Source organism: Setaria viridis, chromosome 4 (assembly GCF_005286985.2).
Source record: "Setaria viridis chromosome 4, Setaria_viridis_v4.0, whole genome shotgun sequence".
In the NCBI taxonomy this organism is placed as follows: Eukaryota; Viridiplantae; Streptophyta; class Magnoliopsida; order Poales; family Poaceae; genus Setaria; species Setaria viridis.
The window spans coordinates 1,226,274-1,246,385 of NC_048266.2; the positions used below are offsets into that span (position 1 = coordinate 1,226,274).

Here is a 20,112-nt window from a genome sequence, read left to right on the forward strand (position 1 = left end):
GCACACGCCGCGGTCGCTGTGGAACCCGCGGCGCGGCCTGAACTACCTCAAGCGACACCGGGCAGAGGCTGCGGTGCCAGTGCGTGCTCACGGTTGTGCCGGCAGTGGACATGTCCGATGTCGCGGGCTCGCGGCGTCGAGGTACGGACGTGATTTTTTGAGCAATCGCCGTGCGAGGGTCAGGAGTGATCTCGGCGCCACCCGCGCGCACGCCGTACGCCCTCCCCGCCGCCTCCGAGCTCCCCGGCGGGTGGCCATGGCCGCTGGACGCCGGCATCAGGGGTGGACGGTATTTGGTTTACCGTCCACCCCAAGGTACCTGGGGGCCGTCCGATTCATATCCTTCGGTCGCGATTTGAAGCAGGGGACCCGACCGAGAGAGCTCGGTCGTCATGTCATGCCGCGCCATGGCCCGGAAGCGCCGCGCGTTGATGTCGCCGACAGGGGTAGCCTCCGCGCCGCCGCTGACGTCGCCAGCGGAGAAGGCATCCGCCGCCGCTCCCACAGGCCCTCGCCGGAGGAACACAGGCTCCCAGACTTGAGCTTGAACCAGGATGCCATGTCGCCCGCGCCCAGCCAAGACAACCACGACGCGGCGCGCCGGACAGCTCACGCGGCCTATCGCCATCTTCACTGAAGCTCATGCTGCGTACATTATCGAGATTCGTCGCCAGTGTTCCATCCCTGACCCGGGCGGCTATTGGATGATCCTGCCCGGGTGGTCGTTGGCCGGTCAAGGGATGACAGCATGAAAGGATCTCCCTGACAGGATTTTATCATCGACGGGCATGTTTTTGAGCAAATTGTGCAAATAAACATGGAGCTGTGCAAATTGACTGCTGCCCTGTGACACACTGAGATAGTAGACATCGTCGGTGAATATATGGTGTACAAAGTAGCAATTAAACAATGACACAAATGTGTTTAAATTCCTCCAAATTTCTGAAAAAAGCGATGGAACAACTAAATTGCAATCACTTGAAGTGCAATCAAGAAGGGGCAGATGATTCTACCATTCACACATTCTTGCACACCTGATGCTATAGCGACGGCAATTGTTTTTCAGACACCAGCACACCTGATGATTATGCACATGGTCCAAAATCACAATACACATATGCTTCAGTGGAATTGTAAACCTCAATTCACATACCAAAACTTACGATTCTAGTTTGTTAATGGTGACATTTTATTTGGGTTATTGTTAGTCCTGAAAATTTTGGGTCATTAGGTGCCTTCTATTTCTGAATCTTGATGCCTTTTGCCTACAAGTGCACGACAGAGCTCTCTTTCTGTATTTACTGAAGGAAATGTTCAATTTTTTTTATAAAAAAATCTGAAGTTCAGATTCTGAACTGCCATGTAGGGTGTGTTAACTGATACTCTGCATGCCATTGCCCTTTTTTGCTTGCATTTGCATCTCTGAAGAATGTTTCAGTTTGGACCATGGCATATGCATAATCGCTTTGTTTCCATCTAATCCAATAGCAATGAATCGTCACGGTCACGGCCGCATGAACTTCTAGGCTGACTGCGCCGCTGATCTAGTGTACATGCATGATCTGCCACTGACGAAGTACTAGTTGAAGCTTGGCGTATGGATTGCATTATTAGTACTATGTGCTAGGGCTCCACAACGCTTATTATTCATCCTGCTGTTACTTTAGGTCATGTTGGTTCGTTTCAGCACAATACTGGTTCAAGCAATTTCTTCACACTCTTCTCACTTTCCTTCATCCAAGAAGACACACATATCTAACTAGATGGTCATGCTAATGAAATGCATTGTTCATGAATTATATTTCACATGATTGAACCAATTATGCTATTGGTTAAAAGAAGTTTTGACCTGGGTTGTTATTTATGTTCCCATTACTTACACCAAGACAGGCTTGGCACAATTCTGTCTCCAATCAATCAGTTTGAGCGACTATCGATCGTGTACTCAATGGGTTTGAGATTTTAGAGGGCACTGAAAATGGATGCTGCCACTGCTTAGCATAGCGATTCTTTGCATTCGCTTGCAGGTGCTCGGGAGATAGGATTCAGTAAACGAAGGTAATGCCTGCAACGAGACAACATGGCGTCCATGATGGTTACCTTCACACAAGGAATGGAGCGAAATGGAGCAAGATCATTTCGGGGATCAACATAGCCGCGAAGGCAAACAGAAGACCCAAGGTCAGCAAGAAGGCAGCGGTGACCCCGAGGTGGCGTGAAAAGCGTGACCCACAAGTAGTTATTAATTCGGATTAAGACTCTTTTATTTACCTCTTTGTAAGGCATATTCTGTTAATGTATTGGGTGGTTAACCGAGAGTAATTTGGATGGAGAAAATAGTCCTCAGCCTGCCTATAAAGGGGTCCCACCCTCGCTGTACAAAGGATCGCATTTTTTAGAATTGAAACCCTAGAGCTCTCCGATTTTGTGCCATTTCGTGTTAACTATTTGAGTGTTTGGTTGAGAGTTCGCTCGATCACCAACCAAAAAAAGTTTGGCAAGCCTGATTCTTTCCTTCTTACATCTTGTTTCTTAAGTACAACTTCTAGTCTATCTATATTTAGCCAAGCACATGACTGTCTTCTGGTTGTGCGCGTGTTTAGCCCGACATGGGCTTCTTCGGTCGCATGAGAGCAGGTCGTAGTGGCGCCATGTGCGGACTGTTTGTTCATGCCATGAGTCTAGGAGGCTATTCAAAGCTAGTTCTATACACAAGAGTGTCTTTTAAATTCGATCAAATGCAACAAAAGAAAAAGAAGATGCCGCTTCGAAACACACAAAACTTCCAGCTTTCCTCATGTTTGCGTGTGTTGTCCGATCCACGGCTAGCTCGATCATTAATCTGGCTAGCCTGTCGATCTCTCGCACACTCCCGGATGAAGTGGAACTTGGTGTCTATGTGCTTGCTTCTATCATGATGCATTGGTTCCATAGTGCGCAATTGAACGTGGATCCATAAACGGAACTTTGGTTCAAATTCCTCTCCCCGTTTTTTTCTTTTTCTGAACACTACTAGAATCGTAGGAATGGCCAACTGCTCACTGTATAACCCTTGGGAAAACTGCACCCGGTCGGCCATCTGATCTAGCGCCCAACTGTTCATCGTATAACCCTTGGGAAAACTTTGTACTGTTGGAAAATTGATACAAAAACCGACTGTTCAACTTGTAACTATCGATCGGCAACCCATTAACTGTTGGCAATTCACAATTTCCCCAACTACCTGTTGGCTATTCTTTGTCCCAGTCGGCCTAGGTTGCATTTCTAGTAGTGGAAAACTCTCACGCTTTCCTTGCTGGTCATGCTATCGAGCCAGCCCGTTCATGCTTTATATGTGGCTCGCGACTGCAACCTACTACGCCGTGAAATTAACTGAATTCGGTCTCTAGCTGGCTATAAATATCTCCCTGATTTCGTAGAACTATTTTCTATTTCCTTTTTCTTGCAGAACATCCCAACGTCGATCTCAAACCATCCTAACAATCGTATGAGGCTATGCCTATGAGTTGAGGTTTTAGTGGAAACTGAAAATGGGCACTGCCGCAATGTGTTTCTGTGGACTGTAGTGTTGCGGGTGTTTATGTGGCGCAGCGAACCTCCCACCACTTAGCATCCATCTACGTTTGTATTTACTGCGTGTTTCCAGAAACAAATTTCAGACAACTGCTAATTAGCTGTGATCTGTGAATGGGACCTGTAATCCATGTGGCAATTTATGTGGCTTCGTCGACATAAATTCGGATAGGGAAGCTGGGCTGAGTATTGGTTCGCAGAAACTTAATTTGTGTATAGTATTTGCCAAAGACTTTGTACCTTACGCCAAGATCCAAGTGTAATTCTTTGAAGTTCAAGCGCTGCTAATAATACCAATAATCCCCTTGTTACACTTCTTTCTGTAGTTTCTTAAAATCGATAGCATGCTATTAGATAGTAGAGATAAAGAAGAGGTGATCTATTAGATTGAGACGTTTGTTCTTATGTACTATTTCCTAAAGGAAATGTCGATTTCCAGGACAACCACTTATGTCTGATTGAGCATCTTTAATTTGTTACTAGGGCTTTGTTACTATCACTATTCTTGCAGACTCACAAGCATGTGTTAACTACAATTTAAACATTTTTTCTTATTTTTATTTTGTGAAGTCATGCTGTTAAGCCACATCGTTCACGACTTATTTCTCTCATGATGATTCCCACTTCACTATTGGCTTAACTGAAATATTGGTTGATCTTCTGCTCATGTTATATATCCCTTGCATCTTCGCTGAGTTATATTGTGTGTGTTTATCTTGCGTATTTCCGTCACTACATGAGATGTTGCTCGTCCCCAACAGCCATCTTGGGCCAGATTTTCATTTAATTAATCTTCAAACTCTCTTCAGACGATGAGACGACGGGGAGGGGAAAGGATAAAATTTCTTTCAGAAAAACTTGTTATATGCCCCTATTACAACCCAACATGTATTTCTTCTAGCAAAGCCAAATGAGTACTGCCCCTGTTTGTTTCAGCTTACTGGGAGCTTCTCAGCGTGAAGAACTAGAAGCTCGGACAAACAGCGAATTTCTCGTGCATAAATCCAGAAAAACTAAGTTTAGATGGAAAGCCAGAAATCTTAGTTTTATGAGTTTTTCGTAGCTTTTTGAGCTCAAAAAGCTAAACATATTTTTTAAAAGTTAGTGATGGTTTTTCAGAACGAAAAAGCCAGCAACAACTTCTCAGAAAAGCTCAAAAGCCGCAGTTCAAACAAACATGCCCTGAGACTGCGAAGCGAACCGACTTGCCTCTAGTCGTGGTCCTTGAACGAGCATGCATCTTTAGCGGACTGACTTGACAAATCAAATTAAACGTTTTTGTCACCTCAAAGAGTAAAACTTTTCGCTGCATTCAACAAGGGTCAGACATTCCGCACATGGTCGACATGGACCTCGTTGATCCTTCGACATGACTGTTTTTTATTACGGTGAGTGCCTGCCTGCCATGGGTCATCTCTAGCTATGTTTAGTCAAGTGGCTCTTTTGGTTGTGCGCAAGTTCAGCTGGAGTGCTGGACACGGGCTTGGTCAAACGGGAGCGGGTCGTAGTTGCGCTACGAGCGGGCTGTTCGTTCATGGCGTGAGTCCAGAGGCTATTCAGGGCATGTTCTGTACATAGAGTCCTTTAAACTCGATCAAATGCAATGAAAAAATGGTGCTGCTTCTTAGCACAAAACTTCACGTGTTCCTCGTGTTTGTGTGTCCATAGCTCGGTCCCGTACGAAATGAAATTTAGTTTCAATGTGTTTACTTCGATCGTGATGCACTGGGGTTCTTGATCTGACCGCACCAGGCTCTTCAGTGTGTAGGTGGACGAACAAATTGACGGTACCAATTGATCAAGAACCCAGAACGTCATGACGGAGCCAGCACATTGACACAAAATTTCCTTTCACGATTTTCATCTGGGACTGGGACTGGGAGCCTACAAAGAGGGCCGAATTGATGTCAAGTTGCATCAAGTTTCACGTGTTCTCCTGAGACCGGCTTCACTAAGCACATCTCCACTTTGGGGGTGTTTTGTTGAGTATTCTTGTGCGTGGTTGTTTTCCTTTTTTAGTTCAAAGCTGTCCATCCATGGTGAGTTTGATTTCTACTCCCTCCGTCCCAAATTACTATTCGTTTTGATTTTTCTAGGTCCATATATTTTTCTACGTATCTAGACATAGTATATATCTAAGTGCATAGTAAAAACAACCGATACTAAGGTCGAGGACGAATGCTCATGTTTCTGGTGGTGAACGCCAGTCCCACCAGCTCCGTCATGCCCTCCGATGTGAAGCTCCCTCCCAGCCTCGGGTCGATGATCAGCTCGTTCGAGGTGAACTGTCTCCATCTAACAGATTCAAAATAACTTTTCTAATCAGGCAAGATCACGGGCTTTGTCCAAAAATTGGAGAGAATTTTCTTGATTGGCTTGGACGGTCTAGATGGCGGCCGATAGCTGCCCAACAGCAGTATTGCTGTGCTGCAGGTTGTTCAACTGATTTTTGGACCATAATCCACTGCAATTTATCTATAAGATATGTCATGCTCTTCTTACTTGATTTTCATGCTATTTAGGCACACCGTTCATGCATTATATAACTCAGGACTTGTGACTAGCTACTATGCTATGCTGTTGGCACCGTTTGGCAGAAATGTTGATCTCTGATTCGTTATATATATTCGCCCAACTTTGTGACTTCGCGTAATTGTTATGTGTGTGTGTTTTGTCTGAGTACATGACATGCAGGTCGTCCCAAGAGCCGACTTGCAATGAGACAGTGCTTCATTTACTCTTCAAACAATCTTAGGCTGTATGAGTTGAGATTTTAGAGGAAACTGAAAGTAGAGGCTAAGCAAGCAATCCATGCTGATTACGATCTATTGGTGATTGTGTTCATCCTCGGAGGATTGGTGGAAGCGTTCGGTGTTTCCATGCGTTGGGATCATGACAGCATCTCTAGCATTGCAATTGCGACATGGAGGGGCTATCAAAAATTCAACCTGATGCATGGGAATCCAGCTGGGAAGGTTTCTTCACCTTTAGTTATTTGGCTTCTCAGTGAATTCTCTTTTCGGTTTCTCTGTAAACTCCATGTATGCTTGGTCCTCCTTGTAACAAAGGTGAGGGAAGAAGAAGTGCAATATAATATAGACTTCAGATTAGTTTCACAAAAGTTATCAGTTCATAATGTTAACAACAAGAAGATCCTTGTTTTGTTGTCCTCTACTTATCAACCAAAGCAGTTAGGTTCATCTAAGAAATTGAAATTAAAATACCATCCTGGCCGGTGCTACACTTTTTTCACTAACAATTTAAAACTGCTGCGGGTAATTGACATTAGTTAGTTAATTAAAAGCTTGGACCCTAATTTTCTGTAACTTATCCATCCTATCCTTTTATGAAAAAGATCACAATTTTCTTGATTGTTTGTCAGCTATTGAAGCACATTGTTCTTGAATTCTATTTGTCGTGAATGGTCGCTACTATGCCATTGGTTTAACTGAAGCATTAGTCTGTGGCTCATGTTAGAAATCCCCAACTTTATTAAGTCCAGGGGATGAGCTCGTCCCCAACAGCCTTCTTCAGCTACTGTCACATTTATTTTCCAAACAATCTTCAAAATTGAGGTGATGGTGGAAACTGAAAGTGGATGCTCTAAAGCAGGGCCTTCTCCTTCTGCTTTTCCTGAAGGGGAAAAAAAATCAGAGCTTTGGCAGAGAAAACAGCACGTCGGCACCACGGGGCAAGGGCAACCACCCCAAGTCTACAATAGCCAAATCAACATGGAGTGGCCATGGCAATCAGCTCACGTCCCCGGCGTTGTTGCCGGCCGACGTTTAACATGCTTGACACCCACCGTGAAGCAGATGAAGAGACACGTCAGGCGACCCTAAGCTCCCGCTCCCCCATTTTTGCCGCGGTTGTCGCCGCGTTCTGAGTGGACACCTACGGCCTACCTGGTGGCTGGTGGCCGCGATGCCGTCGTACGTCGATCCGCCAGCTCCACCGAGCACTGAGTGGAGCTCTCACCCGTGGTTTCTGCCTCACCCGCGGGCGCGCCTGGCTACAAAAAAGCAGCCATCTTGCATTGAGCCACTTTTCATTTCTCTTCAAAAATCTTAGGCTGTACGAGTTGCTGCCTTACGATTACAACGGTATAAGATAGTGGCATTTTCTTCATGCTTCTCTGCTAGTTATGGTCTTCAGCATCATAGTTTGGATGCTGGTTCAGTTGAATTTCTTGATCCATAGGTCACTGCAATATCATTCACATTGTGCTAGAATGATATCATTCATGAAGAGTACTGCTTCGGTGTTGATTTACGTTAGGTTTTGATCTATGTCTTTGTAAGGAATTGGTGCTCGTAGTTTAAGAGGGAGAGGGGGTGAATTAGTCAACTTAAAACCTTAACCTATGGCTTCCACTACTTTTACATCAAACTTAAACTAGATCATGCTATCAAGATGTGCAACTATGGTTGATCTAGTGTGAAATTCTCATCCCAAAACAAGTTTTGTAACCTATAGTCAATCATAGCAAGATACTACACTAAAAAAGTAAAGGCACACAAGTTGCAAGTATGAAATGCAGAAACGTAAAAGAAGGGGATGAGGGGAAGTAAACTCTTGATACGAGGATTTATCCTGTGGTATCGGTAGGCTCTAAGCCAGTACTAGTCTACATTGTTGAAACACTCACATAAGAGTATTGCTTTCCGGTCAAAGTCTCTTCCGAGGCAACCATTGACTTGTCATAAAAGCTTGGCCACTAAGACTCACGCCAAGTTCCCCAGTCACCTTGATGCCGTCTCCACTAAGGAGCTTTTCCACGAAGGAAGAGGGTCTCCACGTCCCCCGCACACGATCGTCGACACCGCTCCACACCAAGCCGGAGAGTTGAAGACTTGCCGGCGAGCCACCAAAGCTCCAAGGCGTCGGCACACCTTGTATTCGTTGAGAAAAGAGTCATGCTATTCTTTGATTGTCACGTGATGTAATCACATTGCTCATGAGTTTGTATCATGACTATGTTGGTCTGAAACTTTGTAGCTGTCTCAATATATTGGCAGTGTTCTTGTGTATGTATTCTGTAGTCTGTACTTTTGTGTCTTGGTTTCCTTCAGGGCAGAGATGCAACTCTGCCCATTAGTCAACGATGTTGAGCTGGCATTTGCCCATTGAGATTTTAGAGGAAACTGAGAATTGGTGCTGCTGGTTGTTGTTGATTGGCATCTGCATAGCTGAGGTTGGTTTGAACAGCATGCTAATATTCCCATCCACGAGTCCAGTGGGGATCGGTGGCGTGACTGAACCAATTCGCCTTGTCTTGCTCACGCCAAAATCTCTACAGGTCATCAGGGAAAGTCGCATAGAGTTCATTCTAAATTAGCAATTTAATTCAACACAAGGATTGTTCGCTTCATATGTCAATTACAAGGATTGTTCGCCTTATTTTGCGTCTATAGTATGTATGTTGTACTCTATAGTACGAATGTACGAGTATATGTGAATGTGAATGCAATTTGAACATATGTGTTGAGATTGTGATATTTTGACCATTTGAAAAAACATATGTGTTGAGTATATATAAATATATGCCTATATTAAAATAAAAAAATAAAAAAATGAAGAAATAATTATAAAAGTGCGGGTGATGACGTCATCACCCTCCTTAGAAATTCCTTTCAGAGTTAATTAATACAAAAGAATAACGTACCTCGTAGAGCCATGTGTAAATGTGTGGTGTGTTGGAAAGGAGGAAACATGCAAGGCCTGAGTTAATAAGCGATTCGAACCCTAGTAAACGCAAGTTGTGCATATTTCATCCAAAAATTGTACTTGTAGCAGTAGGGGATGTCGTGTTGGATGGATTTTTTTTTATGTTTTCAAATATTTTTTTAAAAAATTGATTTCTAGGAGTGGGTCATGGTATCACCTTCTAGGTGCGTGTGATGCCATGACCCATACCTAGAAATTTATTTTTAGGGGGTGTCTTGAGATCTGCTCCTACAAATGCTCTACTTGTAGCTGCTAAAAGCAGGAGTGGGTCTCGAGTCCGCTCCTACGCATATGTTTTTACTTAAACCTAAAAATACTTTTTTAGTAGCGTTTATCTTCTGTCAACTTCATGTTTAACCTGCAAAGACATAATATTATACTAATATAGGTCTCTTCATACCACCTCATGCCAAAAATGTATATCATGCCTAGTTAGCAACTTAGCATGCTGCCCACGTCGTGTTTGTGTGGTGCCAGCCTGATAGCACGGCCCACGGCACACCATGCCAAATAATCGTGCTTGTGACAGTACAGAAATGCAGCATCGTCCTTGCTGTGCTGGTTCAACTAAAGATTTGGTCCCTAATCTGTGTAGTGTGCAGTTCACTACTTGGACGTGTGATTCGGCCAAAAATGTCCGATCTCGTCTGCATCTTTTCATGCGGCAACTTAAACGCCTTTCTGCTCTTGGACGTCGCCGACGGGGGCAGATCACGCATGAGATGCGGGTTCACCCTCGAGCTTGCGTGCTGGCGAGCGATCATGCCATCACGGCGACTGCCACGTACTCGCCGTAACCACCTGCATCCTCAGTTGATTCATCTGACAAACACAATATTTCAGTCGCCTTCAGTGTCTTCGTTGGATTCGGAAATGATCATACGCTCATGCCAGACTCTGTCTGTGTCGCCATTCAACTTGCAGAACAATAATACGATAATGGACGGAGAGTCAGGAGGACATCCAGGTCCAGCGGCCATTTTTCGGCTTGTAGCCAACCACATCAGCTGCAAGGCTGGTAGAGATGAGTTATTGAGCTTGGTACATATTTGGTTTCCTGTCTGGACTCTGGAGTGCTAGTCAAGACGTGTCTAGCATATTCCTAGTTGCTGACTTGCAACGTTCTGAACATAGCTTACATTCTAAGATTCCCCCCGGCCCCACAAAAAGAAGCTCTTTGAAACAACTTTGTTCCTTAATGCCTTAACGGCCCCCTCGATTAAAAATTAGTTCGATGTTTTGATGCCACTTAGGACAACTAAACATGAACTAATTGTAAAACTAATTGCATAAGTCAGGGCTAATTAATGAGTAGAATCCATTGATCCTAATTAGTCTATGATTAGCTCATGTTGTACTATAGTAAACATGGACTAATTATGATCTAATTAGAATTAATGGATTCTACTCATAAATCAGCTGACTTATGCAATTAGTTTTGCAATTAGCTCATATTTAGTTATCCTAATTGGCATCCAAACATCGAACTAATTTTTAGTCCGGAGGTTCCAAACAGGGCTTAAGACGTGTGAGATGATTTTGCTAACATAGTGCCTGAAATTGGAGCTAACTGTAAGTGACAAATTAACATCTGAAAAACGAGTTTGCTGGAAACGCCTGAAATAAAAGATCTAAGGGTATGTGAATGCGGTCGGACAGGCTCATGTGCTCGCCTCTGAGAACTTGATCGGGTTTTCTCTCTTCCTACGAACCTTCTTAAGGTCTGGGTGTGGAAGGAGAGCATTTATCATTTGTTTTCTATGCTGTAAAAGAGCTGAAGGCAAACTGATTCCATGCCTTGGATAAGGAACAATCTAAAGAAGACTTGTAATAATAGAATTAAGCTACCGCGCTCTATATTCAGAGTACATGTTTTACACAAATTTTTTGTTGTTTTCATATATACATCATTTGTTTTTCGCCCACTAATATTCTATTGTGAATCATAAAGTGTATTATGCTAATCTAGGCTTACTCTGGCTCTAGCTGATATGCGTGTGTATGGCTTTGCATTGCTCACAGCATGCTCTTCTTGCCTTTTAGTCATGCAAATGAACCACACCCTTCATGAATCACATCCTCCTCTTTGCCTCGTACGTTATATATCCCCATGACTTCACAGAAATAATTTGCATGTATTATTTCTATTAGGAAATGAGATGCAGCTTGCCCTTAGGGCCTAGGCCAGTTCTTTTACATATTATTTCATTCACTCAAAAAAACACTTAGATATGCATATGACTTGAGAGTTTAGAGGAAACTGGCAATACGAGTTGCCGATTTTCATTATCCCAATCCTTGTACATTCATGAACGAGGTGACTTTATGCATTGAGAACCTTCATGGCGTCTCCATGTATTGCATGGTAATACGTGCATCATGGATGAGCTGAGACAACAGTTCACCCTTCACGTAGATTAAGTGACACCTCAAAAAATGTAGATTCAACTATTCAAGTGTGCCAAACCCCCTTGTAAAATTAGTCTAAAATAGCAAGCTAATGGCAATTTAAACTTGACCCGTGGCTTGCTTTGTTCTGGACTGAAATGTATCCGTGTTAATGTGAGACATGGCAGTACGAGGACAGCGTGTTAACTCAAATTATATGCCAATGCCAATGCCGCAGTGTGTTAGGCACATTCCCGTGAGCGTTAGTCACATTTCTATCACATGGCGCATCTCTCTACCGTCGAAGCGTTCTACACCGACGACCTGCCTGCCTGCCGCCGCGTCGACGGCTCGACGCACCACTGCATGCACGCACTGCACCAGACACCGCTCCTCCATGCAAACGTCCTCTTCCACGCCATTCTTCTCTTGAATTGCAGCAGCCAGCAGTATATGATCTGGCATTTTTGTTCATGCTTATGTTACGAAATGGTCATGCTAGTTGCATTGCTCACACCTAAGTTGCTCGTCAAATGTACCATCTAATTTAGCATGCATGGTCCTTGCTTGCCACATTGTTGGTTCAGTTGACGTATTGGTCCGTACTTCTTCACACTTCTTACTTCACGGTCACGAGGTGTAATCACATTGCTCATGAGTTTGTACCACTCAAGAATCAGGGGTACCTGCTACGTTTGTCTGAAAGTTGGTCTGTGGCTCAATATATATTCATCCCTGTGCCTTATCGTCTGTGTGTTGTGCACTTATACGTCTCACTTAACATCAAGACATGAGATGCAAAACTCTGCCCCTTAGCCAACCATATATGTTGATCGAGCAGGCATTTGCTCACCGGACAAACCTGTGTTGTGCGTGTGAATTGAGATTTTAGAGGAAACTGAGAATTCAGGGGTGAAAAGGGAGGACCAAATTCAATCACTGGATGACTGAACATGTGGAAAGAACCAAATAGGACGGCATCGATGGCAAGGGGAGGAGGCGGGCGTTACCAGATCGTATCCGCCCTCTACTCCTCGGATGCCGGCTACCGCCGCCGCCTCCTGTCGTTGCCACCGGCTGCCATCCTCTGCCGACGACGGCGAATACGTACCTGGAGCCCTTCACGCCGAACTGATTATCCATCCGGAGCAGGAAGAGGTGTGGCAGAAGCAGTATAGCTCCTGCGGGCTTGCTGTAGACGCTGGCGCCCGCCGCCGGCGCCCGAAGGGGAGGGGAGAATGGACGGCGGTTACAAAATTTGCAAATTAGCCCCTCGTAACTGAGATCCAAATATTTATATAAATTCCCCTAAATCGGATCGCGACTATTAATCGCGATCCACTTATTTATATAAAACCCCTATTTGCGGCCCTATATTTACAAAATGGTCCCTTCTGTAGTTCAGTTCTCTTCTCTCACAAGTCACAACGGCGACGCGGGCACGCGGATCTCTCTTTCCCGGCCGCCGCCGCCGAGATAGACTGGCTGGCAAGCTGCGCGCGGTGACACATTCGGATTGCCCAGTCGCACCATCTCGTCGTCGTGGCCGTACTCATGCTCCTCCCAACCTTCCTCCTCCGCCTGCTCCATGCTCCGCGCCCTCCTCTCTCGTCCCTTTCTCCGCCGGGGCGGCGGCGGTGGCCAGGCAATACGGTAAGGGATCTCTGCGGGGATCGAGGGCGAGTGGTCGTCGCGCTGCTCAGCCGCACCGTCGTCGTGTGAGGTGTGACCTGTGCTCGACCACCGTACGCTGGAGCTGCCCCAAGTTCCGACGGGTGTTGTTGACCGGTGGCCACCGGATGTCGGAGACCAGGGTGGTTGGGTGGTTGGGACATGGGATCCGTCCCATCAGTTCCCCGCCGTCGTGAAAAGAGAGTGCTTTCTGCTGGATAAGTCTTGCTGCTGGTCCTAGTAGTGGGGCTGCAGCTGCTGTGCTGCTGGTCCTAGTCCTGCTGCTGGTCAGCTGCTATACTGATTGATTGGAGGACATGGAGGATAGTGGGGCTGCAGCATATGCTTGCTGCATCACCACTTTGTTGACTACTTTTAGGTTAGGACAGTCCTAGGCATCTTAGACTAGATAGGACAGCATCAAGGCATATGTGCTGCTGGTCCTAGTCCTGCTGCTCGTCATCTGCTGTACTGATTGACTGAAGGACATGGAGGACAGTGGGGCTGCAGCATATGCTTGCTGCAGCACCACTTTGTTGACTACTTTTAGGGTAGGACAATCATAGGCATCTTAGACTAGATAGGACAGCATCAAAGGCATCTTAGACTAGCATATGCCTTGATGCTTGGCTACTAGGCCAGCTATACATATGTATTCTCAACTCTTGGTTGGACATGGTATTGTAGAAAGAAAATCCAAAAAATTACCCTAACTCTTCCTAATACCATCCTCTCGATGAGAGTTACACTTCAGATCCTAACACTTTCCCTCCCGCCGCCCTCATGATGTCAATAGTCAATAGCCTCCAAGGCTACTCCTCTGTTTATGCCAGGGCTCTCATCGGCGCGACAGCCATGGCCGGAAGTGACAAATCCTCGCCGGCGCCGCAGGACGCCAACGACGATATTGTCTGGACCATGAACGTAGTACTATGATTGGCTGGTTCGTTGACATTCTAAGATAGTGAAAAGGTCATCGGAGATTTAAGATGGTGAAGAGGTCATCGGAGAGTTCAGAGAACAACACATGCTCTGCTCATTTCTTCTGTACTAAACGTATACCAATTAGTTTTCCACGTGAAAAGTTCCAGGAGCAAGGACATGCCATCAGATTACTTTCAATCGGAATATTACAATGACGTCATTTGCTTTGTTTTTTCTATTGCTCTCAAGTCTGAATTCCGCAGCTGTTCATTTCTCTATTGTTCTGAAGTCTGAATTCCGCAGCTGTTCATGACGTGAAACTTTGGCGACTGATGACTTCAAAGTTTTGGGCACTCGCGCAGCAGATTCTCGGAACCCGTTCGTTACCTGAGCTTTACATTGGACATGTTGGTCTGAACTTTTCAGTTGTTTTTTCTTTTGTTTTGTTTTGGATCGACGGAGAAGTGCTCAAAGATTCAGTCAACAACGGCCTTCAAATTGCTGAGTGAACACTGAACGCAAAATTGCACTGGCAAGAAATTCAGGCAATTCTTGGCCGCCGCATGTTTGCTTGGTAGAAAGTGACACAGACAGCAAGCTGGGATCCCAGACAGTGACACAGACAAGCATAGACATCGTTAATACAACCTAGAGCCTCGTGCTGTAATCACAGTATGATACATATAAAGCAATGGACTGACCTAAAATAACTCCAGACACAGCCAAGAAAAGGAACAACAGGAACTGCATGGTACCCAATCACACCAAACATCTCTCAAGAATAACATCAATAATACACAGACGTAAAAGAAGAGCCGATACAAGAAATGTGTACACTGCAAAATCAACTGGGTTCTACTTTTAACATCCATGTCCGTGGTAACCAACAGCTCCCCCATTCCCACCTTCAGAGGTCTCATAGTTCATAATCTACACCGGCCGCAGTTCCTTGGCTCTTCGAGAAGATGGTTTGGTTTGGTTGATCATATACAACGCTAACTGAACAAATATGATGTTGAGTCCGTCAAGCTTCACTTACAGGGCAAGGCAACAAATCAATTTGAGAGCTGGAACCTTCCTGTCGGTTTCCTCTTTCGCCATCCCTAACAAGTGTTGGAAATAACAGTCAGCATTTTCCCCCAATAGATTTTAATGTGAATAACTAAAAACTTGAGAAGAGAGACTCACGAATATCGCATAGTAGAAGAGCGTGAGTATGGCAAGAGCAACAAAGCCATACTGGAAAACGTTGTACCTGTATACATTTGGTTAAAAATCAGAATGCATTCAAAATTTAATGTACACAAGAGCAATGCACAAAAGCAACAAATTTCATGTCTTCAGTTTTGCCAGGACTTACTTGTAAAGGTACTTAATTCCACGAAGAGATTGCAATGTGTGGCCGAAGATCTCCTGAGCTGCAGTTGCTTGTGCATAGTAGGCAAAAGCCGTGGCACAGAACTGAATCACACTGCACAAAGAACAGCAGAAAAATATGATATCTAAATGAAAAGGATTTCTATATCATGAAAAACAGCGCTAACTGAAATAGAATATAGGCAATCAATACTCATGGAGGGGTTATGACCTTTTTTTACATGAGGAAATAAACCGATTAAATCAACAAAATTCATGCTCATGTAGTCGCCATTTTCATCTTCGGTAACAAAGCAAGAACATAGGAAAACCCAAGCTAGGTCCATTCACCATGGTAGATTATGAGCATTGCACTATCGCTGACTATTATGTTCTTTACATATTATGGAAATTCAAAAAACAACCATACACAAAGGGCATGCTACAGGAAATGCAATAACTATCATTGACACTGCATAATAACTTTTAAGATACAACAGAACATGTGTGCCTCAAAGATGGCATTGATGGCATACCTGATGGAGCAAAGTAGAATGAGTCCAACATTAAACAGGAAAGAGTTCATTAAAGTGCCTCCCCATCTGAAATAAATTGATTGGTTTGTTAACAAGATCCAATAAGCAAAACTGCAGAAAAAAAGTATGCTACAGAATGAGTTAGTTACTTCATCGGGTGAATGGTGATGAAAACTAGTTTCAAGCCAAGCATCATCTCCCCAGCAATCACTGCAATAAGGAGATAGAAGCAGAAGAATGCAAAGGCGGCAGTCCCAAGCAGACCTGGTACATAAATCAGAAGAATGACCGGACTATTCTCCTCAATAGCATAAGTTTACAAGAATGCAAAAGATCAGAAGATACCCCAAACACCATCCAACTTTATGAAGACTTCATTCAGGAATGAGGATAGAGGAGGATCAATCAACAAGTATATGATGATATGTGCAACCCAGGCTATTGATATGATTAACCTGCACGCATAACACCATCTCAGAAGAAATCACTTGGGAAAGTGGACTTGAAAATGAGAGAAGTAGAAGTACAGGACAGAAAAATTACACTCACCCAACAACACCAAATATAAGTTTTCCAATGTACCCAAGGACTGTGAATGCCCAAGTAGCCTCAGCCTGTGCCAGAACAGGTGTTAAGGAGAAACCTTACACGTAAAACCTATGACATGAGAATTTATATTGTGTCACCTGTTCTCCTTGAGGATACATCTCTTCCAGAGCCTTCATGTCATCTTCCAGAAGTAATAACTCCTGATGTTCAAAAGAGCGAACTTAGCAGTTAGTGTTGCTACAAGAATGACAGAACATTGAGAATAAGTCTACTACAATAATCAGGGACTGATAGTACTCCACATGAACACTGCACAAACATTACGAGGAATGCATATGGACACCAGCTCAATGGGGAACGATTTAACCATCAAAACCCAAAAATTCAATGACTTCTATAAATACATGTCAAAATTCTTAACTTTTCTTCTAAGCCAAATATTTGGAATTGATATCTTCTTTATTCCGGTTATGAATAGACATGAAACTAAGAGAACTGCAAACTGCAAAGTTTCCAATAGCTAGATGGGGGGCAGAAGCCCTCAAGAACTTAAGTTGGACCGTCACCAAATAAATTGCTAGGTAGCGGATCTCCTGCTCTTACTTTTTAGCACGACTCTGAAAAAGGCTAAAGGTGGAATGCATACCTTCTCAACAGCCTTCACGTTTTTGCGCCATTTCCTGCCCTTGTTCCCGCTTCTCTCTTCTTGGTGAAGGGCTTCAGCCGCTTTCTTCAACTCCCTGGCCTTCTTTCCCAATTCAGTTGCTTCCTGCAGGGCACATATTTAACCTTTTTGAACAAAAGCACATGTTTAACCTCAAGGATATAATGATGTCCAAATAATCACAAGCAACAGAAAAATTCAGTAACAAGTGGAGGCAAACATCCTTTATGACCAAAATATTGTACATAAGAATGTGCTCGCACCTTTATATATTGTGAGCGTGTGATGACAGCTTTTGGACGCCGGACAAATGAGAATATAAGTCCCAATGGAAGGCAAGCAATGCCAACACCACCAAATATCTACCAAGCAAACAATATAGTTAGCAAAACGGAAGGCAAAATTGCAAAAAACTGACAGCATGACTGCAGCAGTACAAATGTTGGATGAACAAGGCTCTTATTTCACATACAGTTCGCAATGTCTAAAGAAATGACAAGTTTTGAAATAAACTCACGGTGAAAAGCACAGATCCAACAATAGTCGTAAGAGCAACGACATATTCAGGGAAGGTAGCACGCATTGTCCAAGTTGTCAAAGAGTTAGCCGATGCCGTAGAAGCCGCACACTGAAAAGACAAGACAGGAGAGGTAAGGTAAGTTGCAACTAGTCACCAAATCTGTAGGCCTAATAGTCAGATAAACTGGAGAACTATGAATGCTAGCAAATAGTTGCAGTCAGAGAATAGTGCTCATTTAGCCAAAAATAGAAGATAGAGAAAAGAAACAGACTATAAGTCATCAGCAAGAAGGGTGATTCCATCAAATACTAACCTGACGAGGCAATGAACTGATGCAAGGCTGACCGCTTGAGAATCCAGAAAATGAATTTGGAAATGTCTCAACTGATGAAGATAGGTGCCTGACAGTGAAGTCCACTTTACCCACAAGTCCTGAAGCAACAAAATGCAAATGGGATCAGCCTATTAAGGTACACAACCTAACAGACTAAAAATATCTGACATTGTTGGAACTTAAAATTTTGATATCTGATGATCTCATAAAAATGTTTAGCCATAACCATCCCATGCTGTTAGCAATCTGTAATTCGCGCATTAGGAAGTGTACAAAAGGTGAGGTTTTCATCAAGGCATCTCCCTCTTACGTAATTTTGGTATGTAACAAAGTCGTATAGATTATCCCATAGTCATATAACTGGAAAACCAGACAAGACAAGCTAATCTTTTGTGGCCTAAACTAAAAAAGAATCCACGTGTAAAGGAATGCCTATCCAATTTCAACAACATAGTAGAGTACAGTAAAAATATGCATAGTTCTAAACTAAGCTGACAAAGCATAGGAAGAATCAGCCCAACGAGGCAGCAACAAGACGAACTCAATTCCAGATCTAAGCAGTATGAGAACGACAACTCTGATTACTAATGAAGAAAACCGATGATAGATCGAAGCTTTCACTCCAATTCAAACCCAAACGCAAGGGAACACTGAAATCCACCTCAAGATTCAGGCAAAAGATGCCACATTTTTTGAACTGAACTAAAACACCATTCGAAATCTGAGAATTCAGAAGGGCATTCTTGGGTGAGAGAGAAATGGGGAAGCTTGGATTGATCCGCACGCACCGTATAGGATGCCGAGGACGAGGCCGCAAACCACCGCGGAAGCGACAACCCAGATGAGCGCGGTCTTGAGCCTCTTCCCCACGGACCTGCAGACCAGCAAGGCGGATCCAATCAGCGGAAAACTTCATCTTTTCAAAAAAAAAAAAAAGAAGGGGAAGAAAACCCATTTTCGAATGAAGAGAAGGGATTATGCAGTCAGTACTTGTCCTGGTCGCCCTCGTAGTAGAACATGGCGAAGGGTATGACGAGGAAGACGAGCACGGCGTCGACGATGTAGACGACGAGCCAGAGCGTCCGCATGGGGAGCGTGAGGTTGCAGGCGCCGTTGTAGACTGCCTTCCGGCAGGCCTGCCGGTTGGCGACGTCGGCGGGGAGCATGAGGATGGAGAGGACGGCAACGGTGAGGCCGAACACGACGACGAGCTTGGGGAAGTAGGCCTGGTTGGCGTCGTCGGGGTGCTGGTAGTTGACGAGCAGGTAGACGCTGACGAGCAGCACGAGCACGCTGACCACCACCGCCACGATCACCAGGGCGAGGTTGAAGTCCCCCATCGCCGCCCGCCGCCGCCGGATCTCGGCGCGCTCACTAACTTGTCACTCCCTCCCTCCTAGGGTTCGGTTCGGGTTCCCCCTTGCTCCGGCGCCAGCGGCGGGGGGGCCCACCACCGGCGAGCGGGATCTGGGCAGCGCCGGAGGGTGGAGGCGAGAAGGACGGAGCTGAGGCCGAGCGGCGGGTGGGGGTGCGGTGGGTTGACGACGACGCCGAAGGGGAAAGGGACTGGGGGAGAGGAGAGGGGGGCAGCGTGGGCTAGGCTGGCGAGCAGCGTGCGGCCGAGGCGGACGGCCGGCTGGCTCGGGCGGTTTGGTGCAGTTGGGGTTTCGCGGATTGGGGTTAGGAAGGAGCGCGGCGTTTTGGGGCGTTTTCGGGTGGATTTCGCCTGGCCGGGCCGTGTCTTTTCTTTGGGGGCGGCGGCCAAAGTCAGGCGAGGCGACACGGGCGGGTGGTTACTGCCTGGGTACAGCGGTGCAAGGGTCCGAGGAGTTGGCATGTTTCAAGCTCTGATTGCGACTTTGGGGACGTC

The 20,112-nt window shown here is 45.0% G+C and overlaps 1 protein-coding gene across 1 annotated transcript; it reads right to left on the bottom strand.

Moving 5' to 3' along the window:
- Nucleotides 1-14,897: 14,897 nt before the first annotated feature.
- Nucleotides 14,898-19,911, bottom strand: LOC117852881 (LIMR family protein Os06g0128200). The gene is made up of 14 exons (XM_034735166.2): nt 19,233-19,911; nt 19,031-19,116; nt 18,222-18,340; nt 17,906-18,016; nt 17,652-17,750; nt 17,371-17,493; nt 16,862-16,924; nt 16,725-16,789; nt 16,521-16,630; nt 16,325-16,439; nt 16,176-16,241; nt 15,644-15,754; nt 15,472-15,538; nt 14,898-15,386 (listed from the first exon to the last, which is right to left on the bottom strand). Exons 1-14 carry the CDS (start codon nt 19,580-19,582, stop codon nt 15,339-15,341), a joined length of 1,533 nt encoding a protein of 510 aa, XP_034591057.1. The 5' UTR covers nt 19,583-19,911; the 3' UTR covers nt 14,898-15,338.
- Nucleotides 19,912-20,112: the final 201 nt, after the last annotated feature.

Excerpts from the sequence above, each read along its gene's own strand:
- LOC117852881 (XM_034735166.2), bottom strand. The coding sequence starts at position 19,582 with ATGGGGGACTTCAACCTCGCCCTGGTGATCGTGGCGGTGGTGGTCAGC. Across the intron at positions 18,341-19,030 it reads CGTCCTCGGCATCCTATACG|GACTTGTGGGTAAAGTGGAC; the intron begins GTGCGTGCGGAT and ends TTGTTGCTTCAG. Across the intron at positions 15,755-16,175 it reads ATTCTACTTTGCTCCATCAG|TGTGATTCAGTTCTGTGCCA; the intron begins GTATGCCATCAA and ends TTCTTTGTGCAG.